Source organism: Oculina patagonica, chromosome 4 (genome assembly GCF_052425735.1).
Source record: "Oculina patagonica isolate OP01 chromosome 4, crgOcupat, whole genome shotgun sequence".
Lineage (NCBI taxonomy): Eukaryota > Metazoa > Cnidaria > Anthozoa > Scleractinia > Oculinidae > Oculina > Oculina patagonica.
The window spans coordinates 29,641,934-29,658,601 of NC_135761.1; the positions used below are offsets into that span (position 1 = coordinate 29,641,934).

At 39.4% G+C, this 16,668-nt stretch overlaps 2 protein-coding genes across 2 annotated transcripts; one reads left to right on the plus strand and one right to left on the minus strand.

Moving 5' to 3' along the window:
• The first annotated feature begins 75 nt into the window (after positions 1-75).
• LOC144652253 (U4/U6 small nuclear ribonucleoprotein Prp3-like) lies at positions 76-14,378 on the plus strand. The gene is made up of 10 exons (XM_078512279.1): positions 76-733; positions 4,391-4,507; positions 5,293-5,564; positions 7,749-7,836; positions 9,291-9,537; positions 10,260-10,403; positions 11,241-11,340; positions 11,603-11,787; positions 12,587-12,768; positions 13,897-14,378. The coding sequence occupies exons 1-10, from the start codon at positions 164-166 to the stop codon at positions 14,044-14,046; spliced, it is 2,055 nt and encodes a 684-aa protein (XP_078368405.1). The 5' UTR covers positions 76-163; the 3' UTR covers positions 14,047-14,378.
• An 875-nt stretch (positions 14,379-15,253) lies between these two features.
• Positions 15,254-15,988, minus strand: LOC144648300 (uncharacterized). The gene has a single exon (XM_078507906.1). The coding sequence runs from the start codon at positions 15,986-15,988 to the stop codon at positions 15,254-15,256; it is 735 nt and encodes a 244-aa protein (XP_078364032.1).
• Positions 15,989-16,668: the final 680 nt, after the last annotated feature.

Sequence of the window (16,668 nt, forward strand, 5' to 3'; positions counted from 1 at the left end):
ACTGGTAACGATAATGGCCCGCGTTTTCTTTGTCAGCGGTTGAACACCTTGTCTGATGCGCCGACGTCAGAAAAACGAATTCCAAAATGGCGGCCGGAACGTGCCTCGCTGGAACACAATAATCGGGCTGATTTTAAACGTTTTATTGTTCGCAATTACAGAAATGGCTGTTAGTAGAAGAGAGTTAGAGGAACTAAAACCATGGGTGGAAGAAACTGTGAAGCGACGTCTGGGATTTAACGAAAAAAGCGTAGTGAACGCGGCATTGTATTGCGTGACAAATAACTTGGATAGAAGCTCATCCCGCGAGAAACTGTCGTCGCTTTTAGACGACTTAGCGCCTCAGTTTGTTACCGACTTGTTTGACAAAGTCTCTCAGATGAAAAGCAACAAAAGCTCAGGGTCTGGAAAAAGTTCTCAAGCGAAAAAACGCACGCTAGAAGATGTGTTTGGAGATGACACAGATGACAGAAGCGACTTGGCTAATCTAAGGAGCAAACGAAAACAAAGCCGATTTGATGCTTTAAAAGAAGATAACATACCCTTGCCTCCTGCCATCCCTGAAACATCAGAGAGGCCCACTCCACTGAGTACCAACCAGATCAGTGAAATGGTAGCAAGTATGAAAAAACAAATTGAGGAGCGTAAGAAACAGTTGAATGTTGTAAGGCAAGTACAGCCGGCGGCTGCACCTACAGTACAAGCTACTACACCACAACCAATACCCTTCCAGGTAAAGTACTGTCCCTTTATACATCTAAGCGTGAACATGTGACATGCAAAACATGGTCTTATTGGCCAGGGTGCATTCCATGTACAGTACCGCTCAAAAGTAAGTTACCACCTCTCGTCTCGTTTCTCGCGAGACGAGTAACTCGTCTCGCGAGACGAGAATCTCGTCTCGCGAGACGAGATTCTCGTCTCGCGAGAATCAACGAAGCGGAAATGTCTGGCATAAATTACGGCAATTATCTTACGAGAAAACGATTAATCTCTCGCGAGAGTTTTCGCCGTTTTGTCAACTAAAATTCGAAGTTTTTGCCTGATTGAAAGGTTGCTGATTTGTTGGCAACGATCGGTTTGTTTTTTTTACTGGTAAGAAAAGTTCCATTTGAGATGAATGTGTGTGCTAGCGAACTCGAGAGAGCTTTTCAATCGAAAGTCGTCGCTTTGCTGGTCTTTACTATATTCTTTCCCTTTCTATCACAAATGCAAAAGGTGAATTAAAGCAACTCAAAATCGAAAATCAAAAGCAGAGCACTTGCGTTACACTGCAACATCTTCACGGGTTTTTATTAAATGTTGTGTGCGTGCTAGCATGAGAAGCTGTTAAATCGAAACTTGTCGCGTCGCAAAAGAATTTATCTTATCAAAAATGCAAAACGTGAATGAAAGCACCATCAAAAAATCAGAGGTTAAGACGCCTGTTAAAAGCACTACTCTCGCTTTAAACATGACCCGAAAATGAAGAAAGCGAAGTCTTTCTGCCGTCGAGGTTTTCCTGTCTTTAGATCTTTATCTGTCTGATCTGACGGTGAATCTTCGCCGGTGTGTAAACAAAGGTCACGCTTGTTATGCTTTCTTGACTTTTCATCACGCTTGCCGCCGAATCGTGGCTTGGAAGTTGTAATGTGAAGTTATGAAAAAGAACACATTAAGTGCGAGCGTTTATTAAAATAAAAGTTTCACAGAAGATTGAGGAATCGGCGACATTTTTTGCGGGGAATGTGTTATCTTTCGGGCGACGAACGCCGACAAAGTTGTGATTTATGCAAATGTCGGCTTGTAATCAACGAGAAGTTTATTCGCCGTTCAGCTAGATTTTTTTACCGATTAGTACTATTTTGAGCGGAATGAATGTCTCTTTTTCGCTCAATTCTAATTTTGACGCTGGATTCGTAATCAGTGTTACGATTTCTACGGCTCGAGTCCCGCCAACGTGCTCAAACGTCACAAACATAACTACAGTAATTTTACCGCCAACATCGCCGCTCACGTGTGAAAAATGTTAGCTGGAACTCGTGAAGCCAGTTATAAAGTTTTTCGTGGCTGTAATAGCTTAACATGTCGTAAACAAGAAAAAACCCCGAAGTCTTCAACGCTAGCAAAACATGGATAAAATTTTCATTTCGAGAATGACGCGAATTCTCTCAGAGACCCAGACAATGCTGTGTAAATAAACAACTTGTCAACATTACTTGTAAGAATGTAACTACGAATACGGAGTTCGCTTGTTCTGTTTAGCCTTTTAAGTTCTTGGTAACGGTTAAATTTCAGTTTGGGATAGCATATGTAACAAGTATTCGAAAGTAGGCTTGTTGAACCGATCAAATATAATTTATTTGGCCGCTACAGGGTTCAGACGAAATTTACCGCCAGAAAGCCGTGCAAAGATCGCTCGATAAATTTCGAAGCGTTACTTTACTTGATTGAAAACCGTGATTTAGATAGCCACGGACGAAATGATTTCGATTCAAAACATACAACTTTGAATAAGACTTTTGCTTTGGAATTCAAGCGATATTCGGGGAAGAAAGAACTCGCTTGAATGGTCGACATGTCAAACGGCACATTTTCTGTTTTCAACCACAGGTAATCTTTGCTAGGCGATGTTCGCTCGCTTATTTTTTCTACATGTTTGGTTAATAATGGGTAATCAAAATCTCGAGAGAAGTTAGAGCCGTGAACTTGCAGTTTTTACAAGCGTCTCGCGAGACGAGTGTCTCGTCTCGAGAGACGAGAATCTCGTCTCGCGAGACGAGAGTCTCGTCTCGCGAGACGAGAATCGCGTCTCGCGAGAGGGTGGTAACTTACTTTTGAGCGGTACTGTACACCCCACGCCGAAGATATGCCAAGTTTTTTTTATAGGTTTACGCTAAGGCCCTTTGTTATTCATACCTAAAATAAGTCCTCTGTATGCCAGTTCAAAGGTGCCAACCACGTTGGCATGATTGGTCGTCAAACTTTTGAGGTTTGTCAGACCATAACGGCAACTTTTGTGCCAAAAGTTTAACACATGTTGGTTTCAAAATGGATATAGGAGACTTCTTCAAAGGAACTGATCCCGATCTTTGTTAAATGTATATGCCTTTCAAGATGACCAATCATGCCAAGTTTCATACCCAATTTAATCATGTTCTGATGTCATGTGTTCATGCTTAGATGCAAGTGATGGTAGTAACAATACCATGAGCTAACCCTGAGGGGGGGGGGGGTGGAATCCTGTATGAGAGGGATGGGTGTGCTTGTCGTCTCACTAAGAGGTGTAAATTATGGATTGTGTGGTTCCAGAAAATATCCATACCCCCCACCACGGAAGGGATTTGCCCTATGACCCTCCCACCCCTCTGGAAATTTCGGTTTAGCTCCATACATTGCTTTAAAGTTTAGGGTCTTTGTGACCCCCCCCCCTCCTCCCTGGAATTTTCAATCCCTTCTGTGGGGGGAGTATGGATATTTTCTGGAACCACACATTTTGTCCTTACTTGGGGCATTCAAGACAGAATTCCGATATCTTTACCGATGATATTTTTCATTGATGATCATTGGTAAAAAAAAAGGGAAGCCTAGAGCCAAGTGGCCCACACTGCCGGAGCTTATCCCGGTTTCTGTAGCATTAAGCAGCTAGGAATATTTCTACTCCACCCTGAAAGGGATGCTTGTCCATCACAGGGTATCCCCCCCAGCATTATGATGCCGGAACCCATTTATACACCTGGGAGGAGAGAGGCACTATGAGAGTAAAGTGTCTTGCCCAAGGCCACGAACCCAGACCGCTCGATGCGGAGTCCGGCGCACTAACCATTAGGCCATCGCACCTCCCTGTGATCATTGCTAGTCCCCCTTTATACCCAGGGAGTTGATGTCTGCAGGGCCAGAATCTCAAAAATGTCATCTCAATGTTGTCTTTGTGGCTAGACTGGCAACCAGATGTGAAAAGTAAGTTGCCACTGAATCAAATCTAGTTGCATTGGCAGCCCCACAGGTCACAATGTTGAGCCCTGCAGAAATACATTCTAGTATATATTTCAATTTGAGTCTGTTCTCTGCTCTTTCTTAGCCATCCATTGTTTAACATTTGATTTCAGTTTACCTTGGCCGCCCGCTTTGCAAGTTCTAACCATGACTTTCAAACAACAAGTCTTGTGTCTCTTCAACTAGCAAACTTGTGAAGTTTAATCGAGCTGAAGTTGGGAACTTTGTATCGAAGTTCGCAATTTGATTCGCAAACTCGCAACAAAATTGGCAACCTCGTAACAAAGCTTACAATCTCCCAACGAACTTCGCAAAGCGGGCGGCCAAAGTAAACTGAAATCAACTGTAAACAACAAGTACATGTGAAAACATGTAAACATGTACATAACTTGATATTTTTGCCATTGTTGTACAGAGTGTTCCCAGTATACAGCAACAGCAGGAATTGATGAATGAAGCAATAGAAAAAGCTAAAAGAGCTGCTGAACTGCAAGCCAAGATCCAGGCTCAGCTTGCCAACAAACCTAATCTGGTAAGAACAACTTTTTTGTCATTTTGCTTTCCTCGTATGGACTGTGTATCTATGGTTTGCGGTCCTTTCGCCGACGAGTAGTTTCCCTAATGGGAAGTTCACTGACGAAGTCACTTTTTGCTCATGCTTAAAGAATGAGAAATGTTTAGTGTTTTCACTCTCTGTGGTCACATCATTCTACAAATGTGTTCTTGGACGCAGCGACCTGGTCATTATTGATCATTATTTTTTGTCATTTTTTTTTTAAAAAACAAATAAAACATTTTTTCGCAATCCTTTTACTAAAAAGACACTTTGGGGCTTTAAGTTTTATCTTTTCAGTATATTTTACATGTAATCCTCAGTGCACTCGACTTTTATTTCAGTGTGTACCAGGCTTCAGGTTAACATTGTACCATAGATCATTGCACAAGTAATATACAGTGGAACCTCGATATAACGAAGGTCCAAGGGACTGACAAAATTTGTTCCCTATAATGAGGTTTCATTATATCAAGGTACTTTCTCATGAACATTTTACTATTACTGGGTCAAAGAATATCGTTCGTTATATCGAGGTCTTCGCTATAGAGGTTCTTAAATCGAGGTTCCACTGTAACAAGCCATGTTGTAGTTTTCCTTTTGGTGACTAGATGTAACTTTCAGGATTTGGTAGACAAACTGGAAAACTTACCGGTAGTGGCATGGGCTCTTGTAATAGGAGCAATTTTGTGCCCTTGGGGGAGAAGGGTATGTAAGAACTGTGCATATGTTTCAGTTATGTTTAATTCTGTAAAATTCTTTAGTTCTCAACATCAGGCCTTACAAGTGCTGGAGCGAACCTGATTAAATCAGGTTTAATCTCAGTGAGTGCTATAAAAGAGGACGGCTCTCATCCTAGAGCTTTGATCTTGGATGAGTCTGGTCGTACTGTGGACGCCGCAGGAAGAGCCATTCAGTTGACCAGCAGAATGCCCACACTGAAGGCCAACATCCGCGCCAAGAAAGCAGAACAGTTTAAGATTGAGAAACCTCCTGAAGATCTGAATGAAAGCAAATATTTTGATCCTAGAGTGGGGTGAGAAAAAACTCATTTGACTTCTATTGACATCAACTGTGTTCTTGGTTGTAAAGAAGACAAAATAGACCCACACCTTCCCCAGGAAATAAGGCACATCTTAGATGCAGAAAGCCCGCTAATGATGAGCTGCAATGAATGTAGTACCTTAAGGTTTTAATCTTCATTACAATATTTTGCGATTTCTTGTTATGAGTCGCTCTTGTTTAATTTGTATTTTTACATTGTTACAACATTTTCGGGGATGTCTTCTGTTAATTTGATGATATTACATGTATAACTTGTTTCTTGATGCTAATAAAAACGGTGTGTAGCTGATCTTTAAACTCTAAAACGGTTTAAGGTCATTGCCCTGTATTGCATTGCGCATCCTTACTGCGCAGAATTTTACGGGTAATAAGCGCGCGCGAGCGCGTGCACATAAACAAAATGGCGGCTTTTTCCTATGTGGCTTAGTCCTTGAGAGAAGTAAATTGTCACTTTCTCGTAAACGAGTCTGGTGACCTATCAATTTTTCCTCATATTTTGTGTGTAACGATCAAATTCTTTCTGTAAAATGAAAACAGATCAATTCTTGTGTTTGAAAAATAAATTATCGCTAAAAACGTGTACTTTGCTAGTACTCGCAGAGGAATTTTAAAGGAATTATATGGAATATACAAGGTATTCCTGCTCCTAAACGAATCTGGTGACCCCCCTTTTTTATTTCAAAATTTAAGTCCCCTTAAAGTTATAAACCAGTAGGCGAAGTTTGGTTAAAAAATTGTGTTTAGTTCTATTTCAGGGCAATGACCTTAAAACATGTTGAAAAAATGTATAAAAACTATATTTTCAGCAACTCTCTGTTGCCTTGACCAGAGGTAAATCTGTTCACTTCATGCATAATAAGTTTCTATATGCCACCGGTCTCCAGGGATGTTTCCAAGGTTAAGTAGACTTGTGGAAAATGTACATTCTCATTTACAGAATAAATGGATAGGATGTACATGTAGTGCTTCCAAGAAAAGGCATTGTTGTCTTTTGTTCACATTTCCTTCTAAAATTTCTATGTAATCGGAATAGGCGTACGGGCACCTTCGGACCTGGGGGGCGGAAACCTTATTGCCCGAAAAATTTGACATGCGTTAAAAGCCGAATAAATAAGCATAAAAATGGACAATAAAACGTGAATTGAAATAGTTGTGTACAAACCTTGCCTGCTTGCTTAAAGAAAACGATAGCTCTTTAATTAATTTCTTGGCGTTGCCCCGCCCAAAGATGTCAATATGCAATTTACTGAATCCTTTTCTTCGGAAATATTTTATTTATTCACTCTAGTAAGCAAATGTTAAAGTATTTTGGGGGAGCCAGTTTACATTGTTTTTCCCCCACTTGAAAGTTATAGAAAAGCGTATGAAACATTCAGGGATAAATGGGTTACAACATTTCGTTGAAAATGTGAACTAGCTCTTAGAACGTTACCTAACATTTAAGTCAATTCATTGCATTTGTGACAGCTTTGTTTCAAAGTCTTACACTGGATCGATCCACCACGCGCAAACGCTCAAGCTATGGAAAAACCAAACTTCTGGTCGCTCTCGCCGATTTCCCACTCACTTCAAAATGATTGCAACTGAATCCAATTGAGGGGTCACGCAGAATTTGCAAGAAAAATCGAACATGATTTTATCAATTTGCCAGATGAAACGAAAAAATGAGAAATTTAGACTTTTGAACCACAAAGTGCGGTATATTTCCAATACTTTTTCTGTTGAGGCAATGCGTTTTGAACGTAATGTTGAGATTTGTCGGCTTTTTTATTATTTTTCTCTGGGCTTGTTGCCCGAATTCTAAGCATTTTGCCCGAAAAACTTTCAGAACTGGGGGGGCTGCAGCCCCCCTCGCCCCCCCGCCTCGTACGCCTATGGTAATCGGGATGAATGTCATGGGCTGTTGTTTCGCGTGAAATCCCAGTTACAAACGTTTTTTGTTAGTGTCATGTTAACTACTGATTGCCCAAATAACAACTTGTTTCTTTTTAGGTCATATATTTAGAGAGTTTTATCATGCACTGCACTGTTCGAAATATAAGCCTAGCCAATTCTTCTTTCTGCAAAAATGCATATTACATGTAGATGGCATAAAGCCCAGAGCTTTTTATGGAACTTTACAGAAGTTTTGTTGATCTCTTTTTTCTTTCTTTAGGATAAAAGCAGCACAAAGAAGTAAAAGAGGATTCAAGTTTCACGAAAAAGGAAAGTTTCAACAAATAGCTCAAAGAATAAGAGCTAAGGTACAGTACATGAAATATGGTTATGTTAATTTTTGCATCCTTTATTTACAGTTTTTACTCTTACCTTGCAAGGATTTTTTCTTTTTTAAAATGTTTAAGTCTTAAGTTTTAACAATTCATGAAATAACCTACTGCCAAACCAATACTTTCCTTGTTTTCTTAAAACTACTAACAAGATCTGTCCTTAATCTTTTTATATACACCTGATTGAAGAAACATTGACCCATGAAAAGCATAAACCATAAACAATGTGACCCAAATGTATACTGGTTAATTGGAAAAAAGTATTTATTGTGGTCTGTGACAGAATAAGACAGTTTGCATAAATAATTCTTGTAAGGCTCTCAAAGAAAGAAACTATCTTGATTATAAATAAATGGAATATTACCAAACTTACAATGCTGTCTCAGTGCTCGAAATTAGAAAAAAATCCAGGTTGTCCTTATGGCAAATGCCGGACAACCTAATCCCTGAGTTTGGTTGCCCTGCTGAGGACTTGGTTGTCCGTATTGTTGCATGTTTTTTGTTCTCAGGCTGTGAGACAATAAGATTTATTTTACATTCACAGCGGTGTAAACAGCTCATCCTAAACAAGACTACAACACTTAAACTTACTTTTAACGTTAATGAAAATACTCCTTTGTGCTTTGAGAAGCGGTGTAGTAATTTTATAAATCCCTACACCCGCAAAAACACACTAAACTCAAAACAGCTAAATATAAATTATTCTCAGACAAGATGCATCTCGGATTACACGTGGATGCCAAATCTGTTCGCTAAAAAAAGCCAAAAACTCCGAACTAAAGACTGAAATATAAAAGAAGCTTGAATTAAACTTTGCTCAGAATTGAATTTCATTCAAGATGAAGGTAAGAAATACATTCAAAAGCGACAAGATACTGTGAATTTTGAAGTTATGTAAAACTGCATGCGTAATTTAATTTGACACTTCAACACGCGTGCACTAAAATATTTCGACAAGGTCTGTAAATGTTTCAATTAAAACAACTCGGCAAGCTTATCCTGCTGGCTAATTGAACTCTACAAACTAGACAACCTTCGATTTCCTTTTTCTAAGAATTGTGGTTGATTCCATCGATTAGAAGAGAAGTATTTAAAGCTATTTTCATGTTTTAAATTTATAACTTCTTTTGTTTATTCTGTTGGGTGATCATGGTCGTGTAAGCTCTCTGGTTGTCCGGTGGTTTTATCTCGGGCAATCAGGCCTATAATTTTCTAAAAAACTGGTTGCCTGAACGCACTTTTAGTTGTTTCGGACCACTGGACAACCGCTTATTTCGAGCACTGCTGTCTACCCTGAATCCCAGACAGTCTTATCATTCGGGGTTTATGCTTTTCACAGGGTCAACGTTTATTCAATTTGGTGTATATAAAGAAGACAAAATAAATCATACCCATGTATGTGAAATAATTCCATTATTCTCAATTAACAGACCCAGTTGGACAAACTTCAAAAAGAGATTGCAGCAGCAGCAAAGAAAACAGGCATTTCATCAGCAACCAAACTTGCGCTGATCACGCCAAAAGAAGCTCAAGAAGATATTGTCCCAGATGTCGAATGGTGGGATTCAAATATCTTACCTGGGGGAAAATACATTAATGCAGACGCTGATAATGTAGAGGACAGTATTGGTGGTGTGACGTCACTTGTGGAACATCCCGTACAGAAACATCCTCCTGGTAAGATGACCATACCAAGCATGTTTACATTTGGTGGTTGTTAAAACCCAGTTTGTTGCATGTACACGTATAAAGTTTAAAGCTGAATTCCAGTCCGTGCTACACAGACTCGTGATTTGTTTTCGTTTTTGTTTAATGAATTGGTTAAAACGTACACTTCGGTAATAGCATACATGAAGAGTTTTAGTCCGCCATTACGGTTCGAAATTTCGTTCAAGAATTTCCGATGAGCTGAAATGTCTGTTTGAAATCAGATTTCGAGGTTCTACCCTACTCTTGTTATTGGACCAACCCTTTATACAAGGCTATCTGGTGCTAATAATGAAGAAAAAGGTAAGTTTGTCACAGAATTTTTTACCTTGGTAGTAAACATTGCTTTGTGTGAGACTCACATAAACATTGCAAGCAGTGATTGCGCAGTACAGGCTGAAATTCATCTTTAAAACAGTAGATACATTTGCTTCCCTTTCTGAGACCTTGTTTACATGTTGAAATTGAACAAATAATTTTTTAAGTCGACTATGGTTTAGATTGTTTTCCTTTGGGATGGGAGGGGGGTACTTGAATTTAACAAGTATTAAATTTGACCAAGACAAATTTAGTCTAAATTGATTTTCACCAAAATCGCTAAAATTATTAGCCGCTAACAACAGTAACCTTAAGGTAACAAGTTCAATAAGAAAAATATTTATTTTAAGTTGTTTGATAATTTCACTGTCTAGCTGAACCCAAAGAAGCTCCAACTGTACCCATTGTGCTAACAAAGAAGGAAAGAAAGAAAATTCGCACTCAGAGAAGACGAGAGATAGAAAAAGAGAAACAAGAAAAAATTAGGCTTGGTCTTGAACCGCCACCGCCTCCCAAAGGTGAGAAAAATAATCAATATTGAGGACCATTTAGTGTATTCCTGTAATGAGTGAAGAGGGATGGAAATCTGTTTTTCTCTATTTCCATCCTTGGCCAAAGGCTTACAAGCAGTCTGCATGTTATTAAGTCTTTTACTTTCTCGATGCTTTTCCCATTACCATAGTTCAACAATGCAAAATAAATAAATATGTCGATGCATGGTATTAGAAACAATAATTTTTATGTTGTTACTTGTCAGCTAGTTCTGGTGATCAATTCATTTCTTCAAACTATCTGTCTTTTTTCCCTGTGTTTGTTCACTCGTTTGTTTGTTCATTGATTCTCTAGTTTGGTTTGTTTGTTATCGAATTTCAAGCGGTTAATTTACCTGTCAATTTCAAGTTGACAATAGGCTACAACATTTTTAAGATTACAATTTGGAAAGTTTTCAGTTCAACTGTTTTCTTTTTGACCTACTGAAGCACTCAAAACATGCAAAATACCTTCTTTCCAAGTTATTTTTTGTGGGTTGTTAGGGCCCTGACGCACCTGCTCCGAGGCAGGACGACGGCGCCTTTGAAGCTTGGTAAGGCTGGACAAAATTTGGTCGATCTAAAAATCACCGGGCGCACTTGTCTCACGGAACTGGTGACAGATTTTTTCGCAAAATAAACAAAAATTTGCCCAGTGCGTCCGGGCTCTTAGTTTAATCAACTACAAGTCAACAACAATTCTTTACAAAATGTTTTACATGCTTTTTTAGCAGATCACATGTAGTTTACATGTGCATTATCAGAGTGGTATTTCTTGGCTCTCAGTAACTCTCTCTGTATTCTGTTTTTTCCACCATCTTTTAGTTAAAATCTCCAACTTAATGAGAGTTCTGGGTAATGAAGCAGTCCAAGATCCAACAAAGGTTGAAGCTCATGTGCGAGCACAGATGGCGCAGAGACAAAAGTAAGTTGTATTTGCTTGTATTGTCAAAATAATATCATGGAGGAAGAGGAAACGTATGATGGCTGTAGCAAGGTCACATTGTTTCAGACATAATGTTTCCCTGTTTGCCCACACATGCAACATTTGTTGTGGACACAAAATTTGTGTCCAATACCAAACGCCGCACCGGAATCAAGAAAAATTTAATTAACGCGGCGGCGTTTATTCGAATAAATATGGTAACTGTTCCAGCACCTTTATCTAACCTTGTTATTTCTTGCAGAGCTCATGAAGCTGCTAATGCGGCCAGGAAACTTACTCCTGATGCACGGCGTGAAAAAACGGTCCGTAAACTAAAAGAGGATACTTCCCTTGGTGTGCATGTGGCAGTGTTCAGAGTCACAGAGCTGAAAAACCCCCAGCGAAAATACAAAGTTGACATCAATGCACAACAGCTTTACTTAACAGGTATGCTCGCCCTGTCCGCTCATGAAAACGCTTACTAGATATTATTTGTGTGTAAGTTGAGTCTGTAAACTTAAAGGGACAGTATCGCGGAGCTCTACGTTTTTGTGTGAACTATCCTAAAATTACGAGGGTGCACTTTTACTGATTGACAAAAAAAACCTTTAAACAACATTGGAATTACATGATGTGAATAGATCGTGATCAAAACGTTGGCCAGACTTTTTCAAGTTTTAGGTCACTTCTTTCCTACCTACTTTTCTAACGATTTTTACAAAAAGGAGAGTACCTTTAAGCAAGGCCAGGCTACAACTTGTGGATTTCCAATTAATAACAACACCTTCGTTGGATTTTTAAGTAGCACTAAATGTTGTTGACACTGCCCCTTTAAAACGGAAGGTTTGCAGCCCGTGACATACAAGCTCTAAAAGTGAAGTCGTAGTTTAGGAAGCAGATACCAAAGTTGTCATGACCAAGCACATAAAACGTGGCTGGTTTCAGCAAACATAATACTGACTTTAACACCTCTGCGAACATTCCAGTAGCCTCTTTGTTAAGCGTACATTGATTGATTAATACATGAAAGAGCAACACAGTTATGTAACGACTCAATAAAGCAGTTGCCAAAATAAAGGCTGAAAAAAGGTATCGCTGAGATCATTGGCTTGAATCTCGTTCGAACCTGATTTTTTTCCAAACTTTCTTTTTGCAACTGCCTACGCAACGTTTTTCTTGGAGCAACTCGATTGTTTCGTGAACTGCGGGTTTGACTCGGCTGGTTTTTCCTTTTTTTAATCCTCAGGTTGTGCTGTCCTCTACAAAGATGTTAACATTGTTGTTGTCGAGGGAGGTCCAAAAGCAGTGAAGAAATTCAAACGACTGATGCTGCATCGAATCAAATGGGAAGACGAGAAAGATTCAGATGACGACAATGACGAAGAAGTAGCGAACAAGAAAACTGCTCCTTGTGTGCTTGTTTGGGAGGTAAAAATACGAAGTTTTCTTCTGGTTTGGTATTTTCAGACATAATCGTAATCTGTCTACGAGTAGTTCAATCTCGAACCCAGAGTCTACGTTCCTCACTGCGCAAGCTTGACGAAACGAGCGATTCTCGAAAGTTTTTTGGTGGATCGTTTTTGATTGGTTTTGAAAAAAAAAAACGACCGGAAATAAAACACCAAGAAGTTCGTTGTGTCTTGCCTTTGAAAGCTAGGCATAATTTCGGACTTCCGATCAAAACTTTTCAGGGTCGCTCGTCGTTTCCTCACCGTTGGTCAAAGGGGACGAAGACCGTGGGTACGAGGATGCGAGTAGTTTTGTGAGAGTTGTTATACATAAAAGGAAGAACAATTGTCACGGAGCAACCGTTGCGTTACGTTTTTGTCACTCAAGCAGGAACCGCCGCGTTGCTGTTCTGAATCTGAACATGATGAGTAAAATAAAACTGACGCACTATATACGTTATATTGGGAATCTAACTTAGCAGAAAACCTAGATTACACGAACAAAAATCCTCCTTTCTTCTAGTTGTAAAGGTCGGCACACACGATGGGATTAGTCCCTGCGACTAGTCCCGGGGACCAAGTCCCTTCGTGTGAACTACCATTTTCGTCAAAAAATCTAGTTGCAGCTACCAAATTTTGGTCCTTGCGCCTAGTCCCATGAAATTTTGCTTGTCCCCTTGTTTAACCGCCGCCTGCCTTTGTAATTACATCTGCAAATGGTTAGATACTCTAGTCTTCTCGGAAAAGGACGATAAACCGTAGGTCCCGTCTCCTGCATCTTCAGTCTTATAGCAGGGGACGTTAAAGAACCCACACACTATTCGGAGTAGGGCGACTAGTCCCTCTCTGTGTGCTAAACTTAGTAACTCAGTCTAAAATCATAACCTGTAATTTACAGATAAGGACCTGTATGTGTTTCACATTTTAAAAGTGTCTTGCTCCAGATAGTTTAAAGCTGCCGATTGTGGAAAACTTAGTTAATAAACGAGGAGGAACGACAAGGGTTCTTTACTTGGATGGTCACGTGACGCTTTTCCCAGCGCTTTTTAAAAGAGAGTGTACCGGCCTGTGGTTATTGATATTGATTCATATTTTCTTCTTCTCACAGGGCACCAACCAAGAGAGGAACTTTAGTGACTGGAAGTTTAAGTTATGTCCAATGCAAACCATGGCGAGAGATCACCTCAAAAAATACGGAGTAGAACACTACTGGGATTTAGCTCTCAGTGAATCACTGTTAGAAAATGCGGATGATTAATAAAATTGTTTTTTACTCGCAAGTGCAAGTACAGTCGACAATTAGTGAGAAAAACGAGTAACGAGTACAATATTCGGCAACTCTACGAAGGACTACGAAGAACCACTCGGAGATCACTCGGGGATTTTCCGATTCTTTTTCGCCAATCAGAAAATAGCGCGAAGACTTACACAGACTCTCAAAGTTTGCAATTTGAAGCATGTCGCCATCTTTTCCCGCCATCAGAATATTTTACCACTGTGCTAAGCAGAAGAACATAGATTCAATTATTCCTTAAATAATTTGCTGTGTACTGTTGATCGTTCGCTAAATAAATAGATACTGTCTTCGTACTTGAGTTTTCGTTTTCGATTAAAATTATTTTCAAAGGATTTATCCCTGGTGTTTTAGCCCACTTTTAATCTGGGTTAGGCTTTTGTTTACCGCCGTTAATGTTCCGTTTTCGCTTTTTTCCCGTGTACACCTAATTGCAATAACGTCATATTTAAAAGAAAAATGAAAAAAGCTGAATATGAATTTTTTAGCTTAATCATTAAAGCTGGTGGCATTGATAGGAAACTCATGAGTTTATATCTGTACACATATTAATCGTGTAAATTGATTTCGTTATACTTTAAGACGTTTTGAGACCGTTTCTTTGGGCAAATTTCAAGGGAAGCCATTTCAAGCATATCGTTTGAATGACTTATTTATTGAATTAACTCATTTTCATTTGAATGGTTTCGCACGTAGACTCGTTTTGAAACAGAGGCAAATGGTAACTCGGAAATGGCCTATTTAGCCCATTATTGCAATTAGGTTAGCTTCTGTTCGATTTTTTCACATTATACAAATTTAGAACCGTCCGAATTGGGAATTTTGGAAACTACTATCCTTCCATCTTCCACAAAAAAAAAATTACGGCAGTGAATACTAATGGTAAAAGCACACAGATGTAAATGTAGTTTACGGCGCGGTTCTTTCAAAGATCTTTTAAAAAAGGTTTACACATTTTACCCAGGGAAATAAATGATCCCATACACTCTTTACAAAATTTTAAGTTTTCAACCCGCATCAGAAAAAGCATTTAATACATAGGGCTCAAATAAATAGCCCAAGTAAATCGTGTCGCGATCTTTCAAAAACCCGAACTGACATTTTTTTTAAGTGTAGCTTATTCAGAAACTGAAGCGCTTTATACCAATAAGGCAAATATTGTAAAAAAAAATTATTCCCCTAAGTACACCGAAATTTCAACAGATAACAGAAAAAAAGCTACAAGAAGGCTTAATATTGCAGATAGAAAAATAAAAATTGCTTCACGTTTGGCTGTTTCATCTTCCCTCGCCATTTGACTCTCGGAAAGGGAATGGCCACTATTTGCGCGAGGAGTCTGAATGGAAGGCACATCACATCCCAAAAATTCACACAATGGCTCCCAGCCTTGTTTGATGTTGTAAACAAGAAGCTTGTCGGCAGGGATCACCGCCTTAACTTTCGCGTTGTGCTGGCGATATTTCACTCGATACAGCGCAGCAGCTTCGGGATTGTTGCTTCCAACAAGTGCGCGGTACATAGTGTCAAAATAATGCTGCGTTCGTCTTCTCGTAGGCGCGATTTTCGTATAGTATGGCAACAGTTTGTCTGAGATGCGAAGATGCTCTTGCCAACTTTTTAGCCAAACTTCCTCCGAGTCTCGGACTGTTAGAATGACCTTGGCTTCTGGAAAGACGTTCAAAATTTCTTCAAACCAAAATGCTGCTGTATGGTCGGTGACGGCGTCGACACCATGGAAAATCTCTTTGAAGTTAGGAAGCTGACCTGTTTCGAAACCATCCAACCATTGTTGTTGGTGAAATGTTAAACCATCGGGAGCTTTGTACACGTTATATCCAAGAACTGTTAAAGCTCTCAGTAGACTGCAGGTCCCTGTTTTCATCAACCCTGCGCATATCACCTTCATTCTGACTTTGCATCCAAAATGGCCGAATAGTGCTTATTTATTTCACTTTTAAAAGAGTGTCATAAAATGTTTAATGAGCGCTATAAGTGCGTCGGGATAACACTTTCTTTGTTAACGAAAAACAAAACCAAAAAAGCAGCAAAGTAGCTCATTCTTATTCTTTTTTTCATTTTTTTTTTTCTCGCATCAGTTACGGTAGAATATTGTATTTAAGTATTTGGCGTGTTTTATTGCAGTTAAATCATACTCAAGTTGAGTATCCACTCCACATCAATAAACACGATTTGTAGTACATTCTACTGTGGCGCTTTATCAAAAGTTTGGACATATTGCAACGCAGCCTTAAGGTACAAACGCATTTAAAACTGTAATTAAAGGTTATAACCAGGTTTTCCCTGGCAACGCGCACTGGCCAGAAGAACTTAACACCCTTCTTCTTTTTTGTATTTTATTAACTTCATTCAATTTTGTTAATCACAAAAACATACATAAATGTATATGAACAATTTAAATATATAAAGGGCAGCTTCGCGCCAAAGTGGCGCAAACTGCCGGAGCTTATCCCGGTTTTCTTAGCATTAAGCAGCTAGGAATATTTCTACTCCCCCCTGGATGGGATTCTAGTCCATCGCAGGGTACCCCCCAGCATTATTTCGCCGGTACCCATTTATACACCTGGG

Coding starts and splice junctions, on each gene's coding strand:
- LOC144652253 (XM_078512279.1), top strand. CDS start 164: ATGGCTGTTAGTAGAAGAGAGTTAGAGGAACTAAAACCATGGGTGGAA. Junction 10,404..11,240: donor ACCGCCACCGCCTCCCAAAG/GTGAGAAAAATA, acceptor ACCATCTTTTAG/TTAAAATCTCCAACTTAATG. Junction 11,341..11,602: donor CAGATGGCGCAGAGACAAAA/GTAAGTTGTATT, acceptor TATTTCTTGCAG/AGCTCATGAAGCTGCTAATG.
- LOC144648300 (XM_078507906.1), bottom strand. CDS start 15,988: ATGAAGGTGATATGCGCAGGGTTGATGAAAACAGGGACCTGCAGTCTA.